This window comes from Rana temporaria, chromosome 10 (assembly GCF_905171775.1).
Source record: "Rana temporaria chromosome 10, aRanTem1.1, whole genome shotgun sequence".
In the NCBI taxonomy this organism is placed as follows: Eukaryota; Metazoa; Chordata; class Amphibia; order Anura; family Ranidae; genus Rana; species Rana temporaria.
The window spans coordinates 101359799-101378981 of NC_053498.1; the positions used below are offsets into that span (position 1 = coordinate 101359799).

General features: G+C 39.9%; 1 protein-coding gene across 1 annotated transcript in view; it reads right to left on the reverse strand.

Moving 5' to 3' along the window:
• The window catches only part of INTS11 (integrator complex subunit 11), a 40869-nt gene that overhangs the window by 15032 nt on the left and 6654 nt on the right, over window positions 1-19183 (reverse strand). Inside the window, exons 2-8 of the mRNA XM_040325855.1 lie at window positions 11101-11182; window positions 7516-7613; window positions 7298-7371; window positions 6464-6692; window positions 1853-1951; window positions 1228-1262; window positions 910-1048 (exon numbers count right to left, since the gene is read on the reverse strand). Coding sequence (XP_040181789.1) covers window positions 910-1048; window positions 1228-1262; window positions 1853-1951; window positions 6464-6692; window positions 7298-7371; window positions 7516-7613; window positions 11101-11128 — 702 coding nt within the window. The 5' untranslated portion in view covers window positions 11129-11182. The remainder of the gene's footprint in view (window positions 1-909; window positions 1049-1227; window positions 1263-1852; window positions 1952-6463; window positions 6693-7297; window positions 7372-7515; window positions 7614-11100; window positions 11183-19183) is intronic.

Below are 19183 nucleotides of genomic sequence, written 5' to 3' on the forward strand. Positions count from 1 at the left end.
GCAGCTGTTTTTTTTAGTTTAAAAAAAAATTCTCTTTATTGCATACAATTATATATGGAACATGAATTAAAAAACTACATGAGCTCTGGTATGCACGTTTAAAAAATAAAAGTCAATGTTACAGATTGCATTCCTTGCTAAGTATTTATCAACACTGCATGCTACTGCTCAGAAAACGCAAACGCGTTTCGATCGTATTCTGCCCCGATCTTGCTCAGAATATCCTATGTAACAAAAGCCAACTAAAAACATAGGGACAGGGTGGTGATCCATCCGGAAAGTGTGCAGACAGTCCAAAGGGACCCATGGGAAAAAAATAAAAAAATAAATAAATCAGACCTGCAGGATGTAAGGAAATGGAGAGGAACACACACAAGCCTCAATTCTGCAGTCAATTCAAATCCAATGTGGGTTATCCCTACAGGTCAATTGTTTACAGGGACACATGTGTAGTTTCCAAGTTTAAAGGATAAATAATTCAAGGTGGTCATTTTGATCCCTCACATATCCGGATAGGCAAGAGTATCAATGTCTAGCAACCATTCCCATCCTGCAACTGATAAGGTGTATCCATTTAGAGAAATTCACCTTTTGTAACTTTTTACATCCATATTCAGGGTGTAACATGTTACGAAAGGATCCCTCTCCTCCCCAATCTGACAGCATGGAAGTAGGGAGAGTATAAGCTGCCGACCTGTTGTCTCTGCACTGTTATGCTGCGACATTGTCACACAATACTGAATATCATGGATTTTGTCCAATTTGATTATTCATTATGTAATGTCCAATGATATCTTCAGCAGTGTACTTGTGAATTGAATACATTTTAAAGCTACAGTGTATGAAGTAAACTAAAGTGTCAGGTAGTTGTCATAGGGGAAGAAAATATTAGACAAATACTAGCGTCACCTTTCCACCCTTCTCTACAGACTCATGGACCTTCTTCAAAAAGTCTCTTTCTCTACAACGTTTTGAGTCTCTGATAGTTGTAGCATATGTGGATTCACTAATAAGCAAGTCAGGGCGACACTTGTCAATCCAGGCAGCTCTGAAAAAGACAAAACATAAGTTCCACGTTATATGTTGGTCAGGACATATACAAAAACAGTTACGGTTATCCAATCAATGTATTTTAAATTTAAAAAATACATTAAAACAGTTGTGGCAGATCTTTTGATGTAGTAACATAACTGTTCCCTGCAGACATATACACTACATGGAGCTTACCCTAAATGCCGATCTGGGGTCATGTTGTAATCTCCCTTGGGAAAAAAAAAAAAATCATATGAGAAGATCATTAAAAAAAAGTATAGATGTACATCTAGCAAGCACATACTTTGAGTTATTATTACATACAGTACATTTTAAGTTATTACTGCAGTATTACACCACAGGTTTACCTCCTTAATTTCCTGTAGTGTTGTAATAAAGCTGAACTCTGGAATGGTTATAAAAACCACACTTGCAGTGCCCCCTTTCCAACCCCATTGCTTCACAATGCCAACAAGCAAGATGGAAAAGCCCAGGATTATTTTTTAAAAGTTCATATTTATGACGGAAACCGAACCGATAGACGTACAAGCGGCTAGCAAGTGAGTGGTACATTGCTATCTATATTACTAAGCATTGCACATAGTAACAAAAATTCCAGAATTCACGGAACCTCCGCTTTAAATGAATATAGAGAAGAGAGAGAGAGAGCAGGCCAACGGCTTCCAATCACAGCTTACATTGGAGTAATGAGGTTTTAAAACATTTGATTAAACTCTCTCCTCCTTCCCAGCAGCAATTGGCTGGTTGGTATCCGCTTCTGCTATACTGTACACATAAACCAACCGTTAAAGGCACTTACAGTATAGACAACAGACTCAGAGCCAACTTTAATTTGGAACATGGCAGCACCCAGTACATGTCCGGCATAGTAGGCTTTAATTTCCAACTCATCGTCAACCTGCAAAAAATAAAAAAAAATTCAAACTAAAGAAATAAATATGCATATTTCAATGTTGAGTGTTCGACAGGCACTCCAGTAAAAATGATAGCATCCTATTACTCAATACAGGATAAACAAATAATGAAGGCATCCAGCTACAAGACAGCAACACCCCAATTAAAGAAGATGTTTGAGATTATTAAAAAGAAAAAACAAACATATATACTCACCTCCATATTGCAGCATTGGTGCGACGCTACAGCCATTCCATGCCAGCTCTAAGACCAAGAGTTTGGAGATCACCCAGCTCCCAATCAGCTTAGAGTGGAGAACAGTGACAGTCAGTCACTGCTCTCCAATCTGATTTTCCACCACACGCTTGAGCGCCTGGCACGACAATATTTTCAGATTCCTTCCCAAACCTGGCAATGGGTCTGCCCTGTCAGCTGATATCAAGCAATAGCCTGCTATCAACTAAGAATCGGTCATAGAAGAATACAGGAACTTGTGTTACCCTAAAGAAGTATACCCAAAAGAGATTTGGCTATACCTCTTAAGTTTTTAAGAGTACAAGTGGAACCTCGGATTACGAGCATAATCCGTTCCAGGAGAATGCTCGTAATCCAAAGTACTCGCATAACAAAGGGAGTTTCCCCATTGAAGTCAATGGAAACGAAAATTATTTGTTCCGTATTGACTTCAATGGCATACAATACCACAGGTGGCCAGAGGTGTGTGTGGGGGGGGGTGTTTCTGGGGGATACTGTACATACCATTTTAAATCATTAAAATGCTTGCAATTTAGGAATTAGTTTACTATAATGAAGATATATTTTTACATTATATATTTATGAATGCATATTCTCTTGGGTTAAAAAAAATGTATTTTATGGATGAATTCTTAATATATTTCCTTTTTTTTTTATTAGTTGGAACTGAAAGATTTTGGATAACTAAATCCAAAAATCAAAGTGTGGGACTTTATATGAGAATGTGGCCCTGCGGCACACAAATCTCCATCCCTGGTAATATGAACAAAGAGGGACTAATGGGGACTAGGGAAAATTGGGACTTTATATGAAACAAAACATTAAGGGCAGGACGAATCAGTGGGTAAGTAAAATAGGCTGTTTATTAGTAGCACATATGGATACGTTGCATTGTAGATACATAGTAATAAATAATATGTTAAAATTCATAGTAGGAACATGATCGATCAGTCATAAACATTCCAATAGTATCATGATAGCCAAAGTAACACATGATAAACGATGTAACCAGCATAGATGCATGGTAATTATACATGGTAGATCAATAAGTATGTTAAAATGCATGATGGAGAAATGACTGATTGACCACAATGAGTTCCAATATAGACATAGTAAACAATGTAACACATGGTATAGACTGTGATCAACAGCAATCAATAGTAGTTAACAGTAAAATTGAAAAATAAAATAAAATAAAAGCATGATCTGTCAATCATGACAGGTAATATTTGTAACAATGTAGCAAATGATAGCCAATGTAGCCAGCAATGTTGCATGGTGGGTATGCATGGTAATTCAATAATTACATATAGAGTATATAATAGTAGCATGACTAGGCGATCATGGAAAGTTGCAAAGATGACATGGTAAACAATGTAACACATGATAAGTACTGTGATCAGCAGTGTATCCAAATTAATGTAGATTCATAAAAAATATATAATATAGGGTACATGATTCGAACGTTCAAATGCCCATGGTGGTATCCATGATAAGAGTGACATATCATCTATAGGATAAGCTCAACGCGTTTCGTGGATAATTTCCACTCATCAGGAGCAAGTAGAGGCTATGGATACCTATAGTAAAAGATAAATGGTAGTAGAATACTAGTTAGGGGTAAGTAACTAGAAAGGGAAGAAGGGGAGCACGACTAGGTGGTCCAAACATTCTTACCTAGGGTAATTGGTAGAACAAGATAGGAGGTAAAATTGTTGATCAGAGGAGTCAAGCAAAGGGGGGTAGGTAGTTACCCCACCGGGAGCTGACGTGGAGGCAGATTGGCGGCAACAGGAATCCGATCTCAGGATGTAGAGTGATAAAATGGTGGGTGCCTTGTCCAAGGGTGGGTGGTGAGTATGAGCCCGAAGAGCTTCTGTAAAAAACGTATAGAGGCCATGCATCAGGGTAATGAGCTTGGCTAGAAAGGGCAGGAGTCATGGAAGAGACTGGTAAAAATAGAAAACCAGACCGAAACAAGACAAGGGTGAAAGACAAGAAAGTGAGTGAGGTAAGTAGAAATAGAGTGGTGGCTATTCTACTTACCTCACTCACTTTCTTGTCTTTCACCCTTGTCTTGTTTCGGTCTGGTTTTCTATTTTTACCAGTCTCTTCCATGACTCCTGCCCTTTCTAGCCAAGCTCATTACCCTGATGCATGGCCCCTATACGTTTTTTACAGAAGCTCTTCGGGCTCATACTCACCACCCACCCTTGGACAAGGCACCCACCATTTTATCACTCTACATCCTGAGATCGGATTCCTGTTGCCGCCAATCTGCCTCCACGTCAGCTCCCGGTGGGGTAACTACCTACCCCCCTTTGCTTGACTCCTCTGATCAACAATTTTACCTCCTATCTTGTTCTACCAATTACCCTAGGTAAGAATGTTTGGACCACCTAGTCGTGCTCCCCTTCTTCCCTTTCTAGTTACTTACCCCTAACTAGTATTCTACTACCATTTATCTTTTACTATAGGTATCCATAGCCTCTACTTGCTCCTGATGAGTGGAAATTATCCACGAAACGCGTCGAGCTTATCCTATAGATGATATGTCACTCTTATCATGGATACCACCATGGGCATTTGAACGTTCGAATCATGTACCCTATATTATATATTTATGAATCTACATTAATTTGGATACACTGCTGATCACAGTACTTATCATGTGTTACATTGTTTACCATGTCATCTTTGCAACTTTCCATGATCGCCTAGTCATGCTACTATTATATACTCTATGTAATTATTGAATTACCATGCATACCCACCATGCAACATTGCTGGCTACATTGGCTATCATTTGCTACATTGTTACAAATATTACCTGTCATGATTGACAGATCATGCTTTTATTTTATTTTTCAATTTTACTGTTAACAACTACTATTGATTGCTGTTGATCACAGTCTATACCATGTGTTACATTGTTTACTATGTCTATATTGGAACTCATTGTGGTCAATCAGTCATTTCTCCATCATGCATTTTAAACATACTTATTGATCTACCATGTATAATTACCATGCATCTATGCTGGTTACATCGTTTATCATGTGTTACTTTGGCTATCATGATACTATTGGAATGTTTATGACTGATCGATCATGTTCCTACTATGAATTTTAACATATTATTTATTACTATGTATCTACAATGCAACGTATCCATATGTGCTACTAATAAACAGCCTATTTTACTTACCCACTGATTCGTTCTGCCCTTAATGTTTTGTTTCATATAAAGTCCCAATTTTCCCTAGTCCCCATTAGTCCCTCTTTGTTCCTTTTTTTTATTAGGTTTACAGTATATGGAAAGGAGCTCTTGATGAAGTTCATCAGTATGCATCAATATTCATTTAATCATATTTATGAATGAGTTTAGCTTTAATATAGCGTTTTTGTATGCAATTATATATTTGGGGACCAATTTCATATCTTATATATTTATAAAAAATTTCACAACATATATTGGTGTTACGCTATCAATTCTAATATTAGGAGACCAGTCATCCATGATGTCCCTTTGCACCATTTATAATCCCCCGCCCCCTTTTTATTATCTTGTTGGGTGTGGCAGCTGTTAATTATGGCCGTAACTCCATAATTAAGCCTGAAGGTGAGGGTAGGTAGTTAGATTGAAGAAGAAGACGGATGTTTGCCTTTGAAACACGTATCTCTAATAGCCACAAGCTCCTGAGGACAGACAGTGGTGACTCCAGCGGTCTTTCCTACCGGTTCTTGTGGCCGATTCTTGGCTACAGCGGTTCGAACAGAAGTCCATCCATCCCGCTTCAGACCCTGGATCCCGCATATCCTCCTCCAGAGACATGCTTACACTTACAGAGCGCTTGTGAGTGTACTTTATTCATTTGTTTGTTTTTATATCAATAAAAGACTGCTATGCTACAGTATACAAGTATTTTACCAATAACAGAAGGTCTTTGGTGGAGCTCCATGTATATTTTCTTCCTTGATTCCCAGAGAGGAGTCAACCCAAAACTTTAACAACAGAAATTCTACGCAACAAGTGAAACCAATCAATAAAATGATAATGCTAGTTAGCAAAAACTGTCACACAATTTATTTATATTGAAGTTCTTTGCACATTCTGGAGCAAGAGCTCACAGAACTCCTCAAAATGTGGGGTGGGTGTGTATGAAATACATCATACAGCAGGTCAGGAAGCCTTCAAGTTCTTGGGAGAACTTTAAGTTTAAGTAAGCTGGATCATTTGTTACCAGGACATGCCATCTCACCTGCACAGTCTGATGGAGGTTGACAGCTACCACTTTCTTCATGCAATCTTTAATCATTTGAGATGTAAAGAAGTTTGTTTCCCCTTTCTTGTCCACAGTGATCTTCCTGTAATCTTCCAGCAGGATGGGGCAGATGGCCTTGGTGGGGTGAGTCATGTAAATGGGGCCATCAAAACCAACCATTTCACTCATGTAAGGCAGGGCTCCACAGTGATCCAGGTGGAAGTGGCTAGAGAGAAAAAAAAAAAAAGGAGATAAGCTTATCTGCATTGAGCATATTGTAGTTTGAAGAAAAAATAAAAAGGTAAAACTAAAGAGAAATTTGCATATTCAGGTTGGTTTGTTGAATAAGTCCCTTGTTTTTTGTACTTTTCTTCACTTTCTGGAACAAAGTTTAGAAAAACAAAAAGGAGAGAGCTTTGGGTAGGCTTCTAGCATGCAAGGACCAATGTAACAGGGCTCAGGTACCCAGCGCTGAACTGACTAGAGTGACTTTCTTGCACAGGGTCTGCTTCCTTCACTTCCGATGGCTGAATGGAGCAGCGGTGATCAAAAGGAAAGGTGACAATTGCTGCAGCTTATATTGCCAGGCTTCCCAATAACATATCAAATAGAGACTATCACAAAATCCAAAAAACTAACAAGACTATACCTGTAAACTCCCCTGGGGGAGTTCAAAATTGGAAATCTTGCAAAGGCTTGTCTATTGGGATACTTTGAAAGTTTTTGTGGTTTAATAAGATGTGTGCTCTTTATTTCATTCATTTTTATATGAAGCTATAATATAGCTTTAATTAAAAAAAATTAAAAAAAAATTCTAGCCACATCAGTTACCTTATGATAACGCAATCCAGGAACTCTGTGAGACGACCATTTTGCGTGATGTAAGAGAAGTCTGGAAACCGTCTCTTTAAAAAAGGAAGAAATAAAAATGTTTTAATATATAGAATACATAAATGAGAAAAAAAACAGTTACTGCAGGAACCATTGCTAGATTGCTAATTTCACACATATGTATAATCCATTCAGAGGTATCACATGTGAAGACTCACATCATCATTGAATCCCATGTGCATTCCACAATCCAGCATGACATTCTTCCCTCCTATAGACACCAGGATGCAGCTGCGTCCAACATCCTGACCAGCGCCTGAGATATTCAGAATACAGAACACAGGAGATTATTCCAGCTATCAAGGAAGAACATTGGGATATAGGTTTGGCTGATATGTACATTTCAAACTGTAATGTCTGTGTGTTTGGAGTTTGGTCTCAGAAGCCCAATGCAGCTGATCATGGTGTGAAGTAGAGCTGCACGATCCTCGCCAAAATGAGAATCATAATTTTTTTGCTTAGAATAAAGATCCTGGTTCTTGCGGCATAACATCTTTCACATTGGACAAAAAAACATAAAATTAGGCTAACTTTACTGTTTATTACATTTTATTTATTAAAGTGTATTTTTTCCAAAAAAATATTGCGTTTGAAAGACCGCTGCGCAAGTACAGTGTGACATAAAATATTGCAACAACTGCCATTTTATTCTCTAGGATCTCTGCTAAATAAATATACATTTTTTATATCTTTCTATCTTTGGGAGTTCCAAGTGAATTTCGAGCAAAAAATGCTGGATTTTAACTTGTAAGCAACAAATGTCAAAAAAAAGGTTTAGTCTGTAGGTGGTTAAACTGAGTGAGTGAGAAACTTGTAGAGTGCAACACATGCAAACTGAATCGCCTCTGGGCGCTGTATCCATTTCCTGGATAAGGAAGCCCCTTGACCTCAGAAGAGATGGGTTTTAATCTTTCTTCTGAAGGCCAAGTGGTCCGACTCCAGTCGGATGGTGGTTGGTAGTGCATTCCACAGGCGAGGTCCCTGGACTGCAAATCTTCGATCTCCTTTGGACTTGTATCTGGCTTTGGGTATCTGGACAAGGTTTTGATTGGTGGATCGCAGAATGCGATTGGGGTTATGGGCTTTTATTTTTTCGCATAGATATTGGGGGGCATTTCCTTGAATACACTTATGCATTAGGCAGAGTGCCTTGAAAGTGATTCTGTTTTTTTTCTGGCAACCAATGAAGGGATCTCAGTGAAGGTGAGATTGATTCCCATGTTTTTTTTCGGTCACTAATCGAGCGGCCGTATTTTGAACGACTTGCAGACGAGTGATTTGGTATTTGGGGAGTCCTAGATAGAGGGCATTTGCGTAGTCGAGTCTGGAATTGACGATTGTTCCCACCACGACTGCAATGTCCTCTTTCGGGATAAAGGGGAGGAGTCTGCGTAGTAGGCGCAGCAGATGGTGAGATCCGCTGACTACTGACCCTATTTGTGCGTCCATTGACATGTAGGTGTCAAAAATGACCCGAGACTTTTGACTTTGGTGCTAGGGGTGATAGTTTTACCCAGAATGGGCGGGGGAGTCCAGGTTGACGCGGGGTGACTTTTCCGGTTAGCGTGGAACAGAAGTTCTGTTTTCGAACCGTTGAGTTTAAGAAATCCAGTTATCTATTAGACCTCGTACAGACGACGGCCGAAAGCCCTCGCATGCGTCGAAGTGATTTGACGCATGCGTGGAAGCATTGACCTTCCAGGGTCGCGCATGTCGCTGCGTCATCGGCGCGGCCACGTCACCGCGTTCGATGTCCGCGGGAAATTAGGTTTGATGGTGTGTACAGCCATCAGACCAAAATCCGCCAGCGGACATGTCCGATGAAAAACGGTCCGCGGACCGTTTTCATCGGACATGTCCCGACGTGTGTACGAGGCCTTAGAGTAAGGGATTTCTCTAGTCCAAGAGAATGATCCTTTTTGTTGCAGATACGGAAATACAATTGTGTATCGTCTGCATAGGAGTGGTAAAGTAACTTCTGGTTACTGAGGATTTCAAAGAGAGGGCAGAGATAGATATTGAACAATACGGGCAACAAGGGAGATCCCTGAGGGACTCCGCATGACACTGTACGTTTTTCAGAAGTAAAAGACCCCAGTTTCACGATTTGTGATCGGTTTTCCAAGAAGGAGGAGAACCAGGGTAAAACACCTTCCGCGACTCCGGCCACTTCAGCTAGCCTAGCCAGTAGTAGTCCGTGGTCTACAGTGTCAAAATCCGTGCTTAGGTCCAGCAGTATCAGGAGAGAAGATTCTCCTTTGTCTGCGGCCTCTAGAGCGTAATCCCATATTTTGAGCAGCGCCATTTCTGTTCCGTGACCCGGACGGAAGCCTGATTGAAACGGGTCGAGTAATTTATGGGTGTCTAAATGCAGTTGTAGCTGTTGTACAACTTCTTTCTCCATTACCTTGGAAAAAACATTTAGACCTGTTATGGGCCTCCGGTTGTTTGGGTCTTTGGGGTCGAGGGTAGGTTTTTTTAGAATTGGTTTTATTGTACCTTGTTTCAGCAAGGAGGGCACCATGCCCTCCTTGGATTGGTTTATGAGCTGCGCGATAGCTGGTGCCAGTATATCGGCACTTTCTTTCATCAGTTTAGTGGGGATGATGTCATTGGGTGCTGTGCTGTTGCGCAGAGTCCTGATGATGTTTTTAGTGGTATTGATGGAAATGGGTTTTAGAGTGAATTTTGGTGATTGCGGTGGATTTATGTGGGTATTAGGTTTGTGATTTGGGGGGGGGGGGGGCGGTGGTTGGTAACTGTTCCATTTTGCTGAAACTGCCCTCACCTACAGACGTTCATTCATTCCTTTGATCCAAATTCTAAAAGAACAAAATGTTACAATTTTTCTCTTTATCTCGCTTGAGTGATGTTGTCAATAGCGCCTTTACCAACAGATTTACCTAGAAAAATGGTGACGGGTTCAATACTTATTTTACCCGCTGTATGTGAGCCTTTACTAGACTTAACAGATGTTCATCAGAACGCAGTGAAGAGATAAACCAGTGTTTGTAGCAACAAGGACTGTTCCTGCAAATACCAGCTAAACTCTTTAATGAGGCCTCACAAAGCTGTTCAATCTCATACATGTCATATTAAGTCTATTCATTTCAATGAAGCGGCAGTGGATTGGTCCCGGCTTTTTTTTATGTCATTGTACCTTGAACCAATAAAGCAATTTCAATTCTTTCATCAATTGGTCTGGCGCTCCTGTTTCCTTTAGCTTTGAGGTTTTATTGCTGCCTCCATCTCAATCTATAATCTTTTTCATTATTAACTCATAACTGGCCTTATTTATATTAAAGCAAACCTGTCATAAGAGAAACACAAAAGTTACTGTTTGTGACCTTACCTGTTGAAAATGCTAGTTTCCTGGTTGTCATCATGATCTTAAGACATCAAAATCTTATAAGTTACTGACTTGCAACAAGCACACAGATCAGAAATTCTGGTTTTACTCTGACTTTCCTTGCTGCATGCTAATTCCAGGTAAGTAACTTGGAAGAAAGAGCCCCTTCCACATTCTGGTACAGGTTTCCTTTCAGTTTGAGAAAGTTATTGGAAAGGATTATCTCAGCATCTACAAAAGGAGATGCAAGTAAGGCTTTAGAATGACTTTCATTATTGGTTGTAATGCATTTAAAAAAAGGACTGAGGGGATTGCAACTCTACCTATAAAAATAAAGGTGTTTCACATTTGATTTTTAACAAAACATCAAAAAATAATGAAACCAGATTCTTACCCAGTGGGGTAACCTTAATTTCTGGCATCTTCGGATGTATAGATCAGTCAGATACATACATAGGATGGGAATAATTTAGAACCTGTAAAAAGAGGAACAGAAGGTGAAACAATAGAATGGGGAAAGCTAGACAAGGTACCTAAAACAACAGTAGATCCAATAACAAAGTAAAAATCCGGGAAGTGACTGGGACAGCTTGCTCCTCCCCCTCACTTCCTGGACCAATATGGATGTCAGAAGGAGTTTTAACTCTTGATCAGCAACGAATGCAAAAAATAAAAATAAAAATAAAAAAAGAGAGAGAAGAGAAGAAGGAAGAGGTCCAACACCAAGGGAGCCTGAGATTGCAGGAAGTTTTAATAATGTATCAAAAATAACACAGCAGTCATCAGACTGTATAATTTTTATTTTGGCAGCGTACATCATCATCAGCACAGGGCAAATAAGTGAACACTGTCACATCAGCACTGGCGCACACTTTACCAGTATGTACCAACTTACCCACTGCCATAGAACAGACATGCAATTCACACACTTGTCACCACTGCACCAAAGATCACTACCCCAACATGCACTTCTACACTGTCACCAATCACACAGCAAACCACAAGCTGCTGCACTATGTACATTACATTTCTCAGACTGCTGTACCTCACATTGTACATTTATACTACTTGGAAATGCTTTTTGGACCCCTTTTACATGCCACTTGTCTAACACCCCTTGAGTGATCCCTTGCGGAGTCTGATCAAAACTAATGTCATTAGTAACATCTGTCTCAGTTCAGATTTTCCCTTCATCTTGTGATGGAGGAAAACCAGACCCATGTAAACCCCATAGGAGCAGGATGTGAATGACACGTGTCCACTTATATCCACCCCAATAGGCCTGTACGAAACTTCTTGTTCTTGGTCCAATGAATCTGAACAGATGCGGATGTAAATAAATGCAAATCTGTATACATCCGACTGCCCATAGGGATAACATTGCAGTCCATTCTTGAGCCATCTAATCAAAGGTCAAAAACAGACTGACAAACACCTGGATGAAAGGGACCTTAAAATATAACTAAAGGCAAAACTTTATTTTGTTTTGGATAGAGTGTAGAGATGTTTAGGACATCTGTCAGTTTTTATTTCAGTTTGTGGCCCCATTAAAGAGATTCCCCCTCTGTTTTTTCCCTTTTTACCACAATCATTGAAATTTTGGGGGTGTTCCCAGAAAAGTAATAGAGGGAAAATCTTCCAATGGAGACACTAGGTCTGGTGACCTGGGGGTCTCCAAGAGATTCCCTTGATTTATAGGGATTTCCTCTCATTTCTAGCTATGGAACAGAAGTGAAGGTAAATCTCTGCAATGGGACACAGATGGCAAAAAAAATAAAATATATATATAAAATATTATATATATATATATATATATATTATGATAGGTGTTATAACCCTCCCTTTCTCTTACCAAAATGTAAAAGAAACATTTTCCTATAGCTCTACTTTAACCACTTAAAGCGGGAGTTCAACCATTTCTTTTTTTTTTCCCTTAGATTCCTGCTCGTTCGGTCTAGGGGAATCGGCTATTTGTATTAAAATATGATCCGTACTTACCCGTTTTCGAGATGCATCTTCTTCCGTCGCTTCCGGGTATGGGCTGCGGGAGCGGGCGTTCCTTCTTGATTGACAGTCTTCCGAGAGGCTTCCGACGGTCGCATCCATCGCGTCACTCGTAGCCGAACGTCGGTGCGGCTCTATACAGCGCCTGCGCACCGACGTTCGGCTTCTTTCGGAAAATTGTGACGCGATGGATGCGACCGTCGGAAGCCTCTCGGAAGACTGTCAATCAAGAAGGAACGCCCATTCCCGCAGCCCATACCCGGAAGCGACGGAGAGGATGCATCTCGTAAACGGGTAAGTAATGCTCATATTTTAAAACAAATAGCCGATTCCCCTAGTAAAAACGAGCAGGAATCTAAGGGGAAAAAGTGCCCTCTAAGGGTGAACCACCGCTTTAAGACCCGGACCAACCAATATGCAGGTTAAGGACCTGGCCCCTTTTCGCGATTCGGCACTGCGTCATTTTTACATGACAATTGCGCAGTCGTGCAAAGTGGCTCCCAAACAAAATTGGCGTCCTTTTTTCCCCACAAATAGAGCTTTCTTTTGGTGGTATTTAATCACCTCTGTGGTTTTAATTTTTTGCTCTATAAACAAAAATAGAGCAACAATTTTGAAAAAAAAAAAAAAAAAATGCAATATTTTTTACTATAATAAATATCCCCCCCCCCAAATTTTTTATATATATATATATATATATATATATATATATATATATATATATATATATATATATATATATATATATATATATATATATATATATATATATATATATATATATATATATATATATATATATATATATATATATATATATATGTTTCCCCTCAGTTTAGGCCGATACGTATTCTACATATTTTTGGAAAAAAAAAAAAATCATGGAATGGCGCCAAACTTCGTTACTTAAAAATCTCCATAGGCGACGCTTACCAGTTTAGATTTACAGAGGAGGTCTAGTGCTAGAATTGTCAACACCTCACATGTGTGGTTTGAACGTTTACATACGTGGGCGGGACTTGCGTTCGCTTCTGAGCGCAAGCTACCGGGGACAGGGACGTTTAATTTTCTTTTTATTTTACACTTTTTTTTTTTTCGATCGCTTTTATTCCTATTACAAGGAATGTAAACATGCCTTGTAATAGGAATAGTGTGCGACAGGTCCTCTTTAAGGAGAGATGCGGGGTCAATAAAACCCCACATCTCTCCTCCAGGCTGGAAAGAATGAGATTGTGAAAAAAAATTCACAGATCTCATTCTTACTACCCGCAATTGCGGTTTACTTACAGGTACCCGGGCGTGACATCATCACATCGCGCCTGGGCCTTCGTCGGTCATAGAGATGACTGTTGACCATCTGGTCACCAGTCATCTCTATGTTGCACATCTGGCGGACGGCGATCATCTCTCCGGGCCCCCAATGGGACGGGAGAGCCCGGAGAAGCACCGGATGGCGGCGGGAGGGGGATGTCCCCTCCCACCGCCTGTAAGAACGATCAAGCGGCCGAACCACTGCTATGATCGTTCTTACAGTGCGCAGGATCGCTGCCGTAACAAAATATCTGAATGATGCCTCTAGGTGCAGGCATCATTCAGATATCCCCGCACAAAGTACAGGACGTCATATGACGTCCACCCGGGATGGGGGATCCCCTTTTTGTACGTCATTTGACGGTGTGCGGGTTTAAAGTGGTTAAAGGGGTTGTAAAGGTTAGTTTTTAAATAGGTTCCTTTAAGCTAGTGCATTGTTGGTTCACTTACCTTTTCCTTCGATTTCCCTCCTAAATGTTTTTTTCCCCCTTTGTCAGAATTTCTCACTTCCTGTTTCTCCTTAGTAAGCTTGCCCCCATCATCATCCGAGATGTTCTGGTTGAAGGTTAGTCAGCCAGAACAGCTTACTGAGGAGGAACAGGAAGTGAGAAATTCAGACAAAGAAAAAAAAAATTAGAAGGGAAATTGAAGGAAAAGGTAAGTGAACCAACAATGCACTAGCTTAAAGGAACTTATTTAGAAAAAAAAAAAAAAAAAAAATCTTTACAACCCCTTTAAGCACCCCCTTAGAAGCCATACAATTGTCACCATATGCAGAATATGTACATCTACAACTAAAGCACTGCAGGCTAATTGAACACATTTCCATTGATAATTAAGAAACATCAGCACAATTATAGCGTTTCTTGGAGCAGGGTCATCCCTTTATGGATTTGTCATTGCTGCACTATTTACTCCAGTTACTTCTACAGTACAACAAGCTCATCGGGTTCTTCTGCCATGTAATTTTCACACCTAATAATTTTATTTTAGTTTTAGAGTGTAGAGGGATTAGAACACCAGTCAGGTTTTTATTGCGGTCTGTGTCCCCATTAGGTAGATGTCCTGTTTACCATCATCACCAAAAGTGAAAAAAAAAATCCAAATTGTTGTCTCCAAAACGATAATAGAGGGCAAATCTTCCAATAGGGACACTATTTCTGGGGACAACCAGATTTCCTCACTTTCTGTTTGACTATGGGACAAGAAGAGAAATCTTCTCAATGGGACACAGATGGCAAAAAGAGGGTTAACACTTGAGATAGATATATATATATATATATATATATATATATATATATATATATATATATATATATATATATATATATATATATATATATATATATATATATATATATATATATATATTAGGGCTGTGACTGATTAAAATTTTTGTGTTCGGTTTTTTTTTTTAACCGATTAATCGACTAATTTCGATTAATTAACGCACATACAGATACAACTACTTTCAGCTGATCTCCTTGCATTGCGACTCTGCATTAGCCACTGGTAAATGTGGTGGGGGCAGTATGGGGGCAGATGTGTATATTCTTGCAGTATGGGGGCAGATGTGTATATTACAGCATCTGCCCCCATGCTGTAATGTACACATCTGACCCCATGCTGTAATATACACATCTGCCCCCATACTGCAAGAATATACACATCTGCCCCCCATACTGCCCCCACCACATTTACCAGTGGCTAATGCAGAGTTGCAATGCAAGGAGATCAGCTAAAAGTAGTTGTGTGGCAGATGTGTACATTACAGCATGGGGCAGATGTGTATATTCTTGCAGTTTGGGGGCAGATGTGTATATTCTTGCAGTTTGGGGGCAGATGTGTACATTACAGCATGGGGGCAGATGTGTACATTACAGCATGGGGGCAGATGTGTACATTACAGCATGGGGGCAGATGTGTACATTACAGCATGGGGGCAGATGTGTACATTACAGCATGGGGGCAGATGTGTACATTACAGCATGGGGGCAGATGTGTACATTACAGCATGGGGGCAGATGTGTACATTACAGCATGGGGGCAGATGTGTACATTACAGCATCTGCCCCCATGCTTTAATATACACATCTGTCCCCATACTCCAGGAATATATACATCTGCCCCATAATGTTACCACACACAGATGGTTGTCCTTTCTTACCTGACTATCAGGCAGGCAGACCCATCTGCAGAGTAGCCGATGGACACACGTGCGCAAGGGAAGAAGATACAAGCAGGCGGGCAGGTGATGATGACGTCAGCGCGCCGCGGCTCCGGAGCTAGGCCGAAGCCGCGGCCTTTCCCATGGGCGAGACCGCGGAGCTCACTCCGCGGATCGTCATCGATCAAAATAATTTTAATCGACCAAAGAAATTAACGATTAATCGACCAATTAATCGTTAATTTCCGCAGCCCTAATATATATATGGGGTGTGGGTGCGAGAAGGTTTTTCTTTTATTTATACTTGAATGAAATTGAAGTATAACTATCAGATACAAGGCGAGGTGTAGTTAATAGGTCAGAAGAACTCATATTTCAGAAATAGCACACGGTTTGTGAAACCTGTCAGTCCTGCAGTTCTAGGACAGCATATGCAGGGTTGGGACTTTGGAATCCCATGACGCCCTGCCTGCTGGCATTTCATTTGTGGGTGGAAACAGTCAGCTTCCAAAATCTCCGAGATCAGAGTGATGAGATTTGCCTGCAATAATTCAGTACTCATTGTGCCCTCCAACAATGGTGTCACTCGCTGGCAGCTGGATGTCTCAATCCCATTATGGGGAATGCATCAGGGTAGAGTGACAAATGGTTTGACATGGTTGCAGGATTTAGGCAGATCTGGGAATTCTGTGTGGGTTTCCTCCAGGTACTCTGGTTTCCTTCCACACTCTAAAGACATGTTGGAAGGTTAATCGGATCCTGTCTAAATTAGGGACCTTAGATTGTAAGCTCCTTGAGGGCAGGAGCTGATGTCAATGTACAATACATAGCAGTATGTAAAGTGTTGTGTAAATTGAGGGCGCTATATAAACACCTGAAACAAATAAAATAAATACTCATTCCCATCAATAATGTGTAGCCGATCAGGTTTTTTTTTTTTTTAGCCAAAGAAATAAAAAAAGTTTTATTCTGATCAGCTCACACTGGATTTACTTCCTCCGTTTCATCTACCATTATTATGATTGTAAAGGTAGGGGCACAGCATGCCCCTCATGAATTCCTCATTGTGGGTGCACACAAATTATCTGGGATAGCTCATGTAAAATAATATATATATTTTGTGACAGGAAGTCAGGTAAATCTGTGGGTGTTGTCACAGACGGGACATACGTTTCTGCCTTGTTTAGACAATACACCAATCGTTATTAGGCGTCGGCTGCAAAAATAGCCAGACAAGGTCTAAGGGCGTTGAAAGACTCCAGCTGTTCAGGATGAGGCAATAAAGGCCTCTATAAGTAGTCCAAAGGATTACCACTGAAGAGGGCTGCATCATTCCTAAGGCTTTGTGAGTAGGAGAGCAGCACTGAAAGTCTTCTGAGGAGGTGAGGAGAGGAGTGATTTTTCTGTGTGATAAAAATCAAAAGACTATTGTTTTGTGCTGTACGACCAGCGCTAGGCTGAGCCAGACTCCATAGATAGGTTCCTGTGTGGAAGGTAGACGCCCAGAGTGGCTAGGGTTTATTTTATGTTTGATTTTGTTTATGCTGTTTGGATGCTTGCAATTGTTTTCCAGCAAGATGGAAAAATAAACTAAAAACGTTTTCAACCGTCTTCGACTGCCAGTCTGTATAAATTCAGTGTGTGGTGAACCCATCCAAGGGGTCACACACCCGCTACCGAGCTAAGCCCTTACAAAATATATATAATATATATATATATATATATATATATATATATATATATATATATATATATATATATATATATATATATATATATATATATTACACATATATCACACACACACACATTTGAATATTGTGCAAAAGTTCATTTATTTCACTAATGTATAAAAGGTGAACTAATATATGAGATGGACTCATTACATGTTAAGCAAGATAGTTCAAGCCGTGATTTGTCATAATTGTGATGATTATGGCTTACAGCTCATGAAAACCCCAAATCCACAATCTCAGAAAATTAGAATATTGTGAAAAGGTGCAATATTCTAGGCTCAAAGTGTCCCACTCTAATTGGCCAATTAAGCCATAACACCTGCAAAGGGTTCCTGAGCCTTTATGGTCTCTCAGTCTGGTTCAGTAGGAATCACAATCATGAGAAAGACTGCTGACCTGACAGTTGTGCAGAAAACCATCATTGACACCCTCCATAAGGAGGGAAAGCCTCAAAAGGTAATTGCAAAAGAAGTTGGATGTTCCCAAAGTGCTGTTTTAAAGCACATTAATAGAAAGTTATGTGGAAGGGAAAAGTGTGGAAGAAAAAGGTGCACAAGCAGCAGAGATGACCGCAGCCTGGAGAGGATTGTCAGGAAAAGGCCATTCAAAAGTGTTGGGGACTTTCACAAGGAGTGGACTGAGGCTGGAGTCTGTGCATGAAGAGCCACCACACACAGACAGATCCGGGACATGGGTTTCAAATGTCATATTCCTCTCGCTAAGACACTCCTGTCGTCATTCCACAAGCGGACGCCACAATTTTGAAGCTTGACATGTTGGGTATCAATTTACTTGGCGTAACATTATCTTTCACAATATATAAAAAAATTGGGCTAACTTTACTGGTGTCTTATGTCTTTAGTAAAAAAAAAAAAAAGTATATTTTTTCCCAAAAAAGTGCGCTTGTAAGACCACTGCACAAATACGGTGCGACAGAAAGTATTGCAATGACCGCCATTTTATTCTCTAGGGTGTTAGAATAATAATAAAACTAATATATATATATATATATAATTACACACACACACACACACACACACAGTACAGACCAAAAGTTTGGACACACCTTCTCATTCAAAGGGTTTTCTTTATTTTCATGACTATGAAAATTGTAGATTCACACTGAAGGCATCAAAACTATGAATGAACACATGTGGAATTATACATAACAAAAAAAGTGTGAAACAACTGAAAATATATTTCATATTCTAGGTTCTTCAAAGTAGCCACCTTTTGCTTTGATTACTGCTTGGCACACT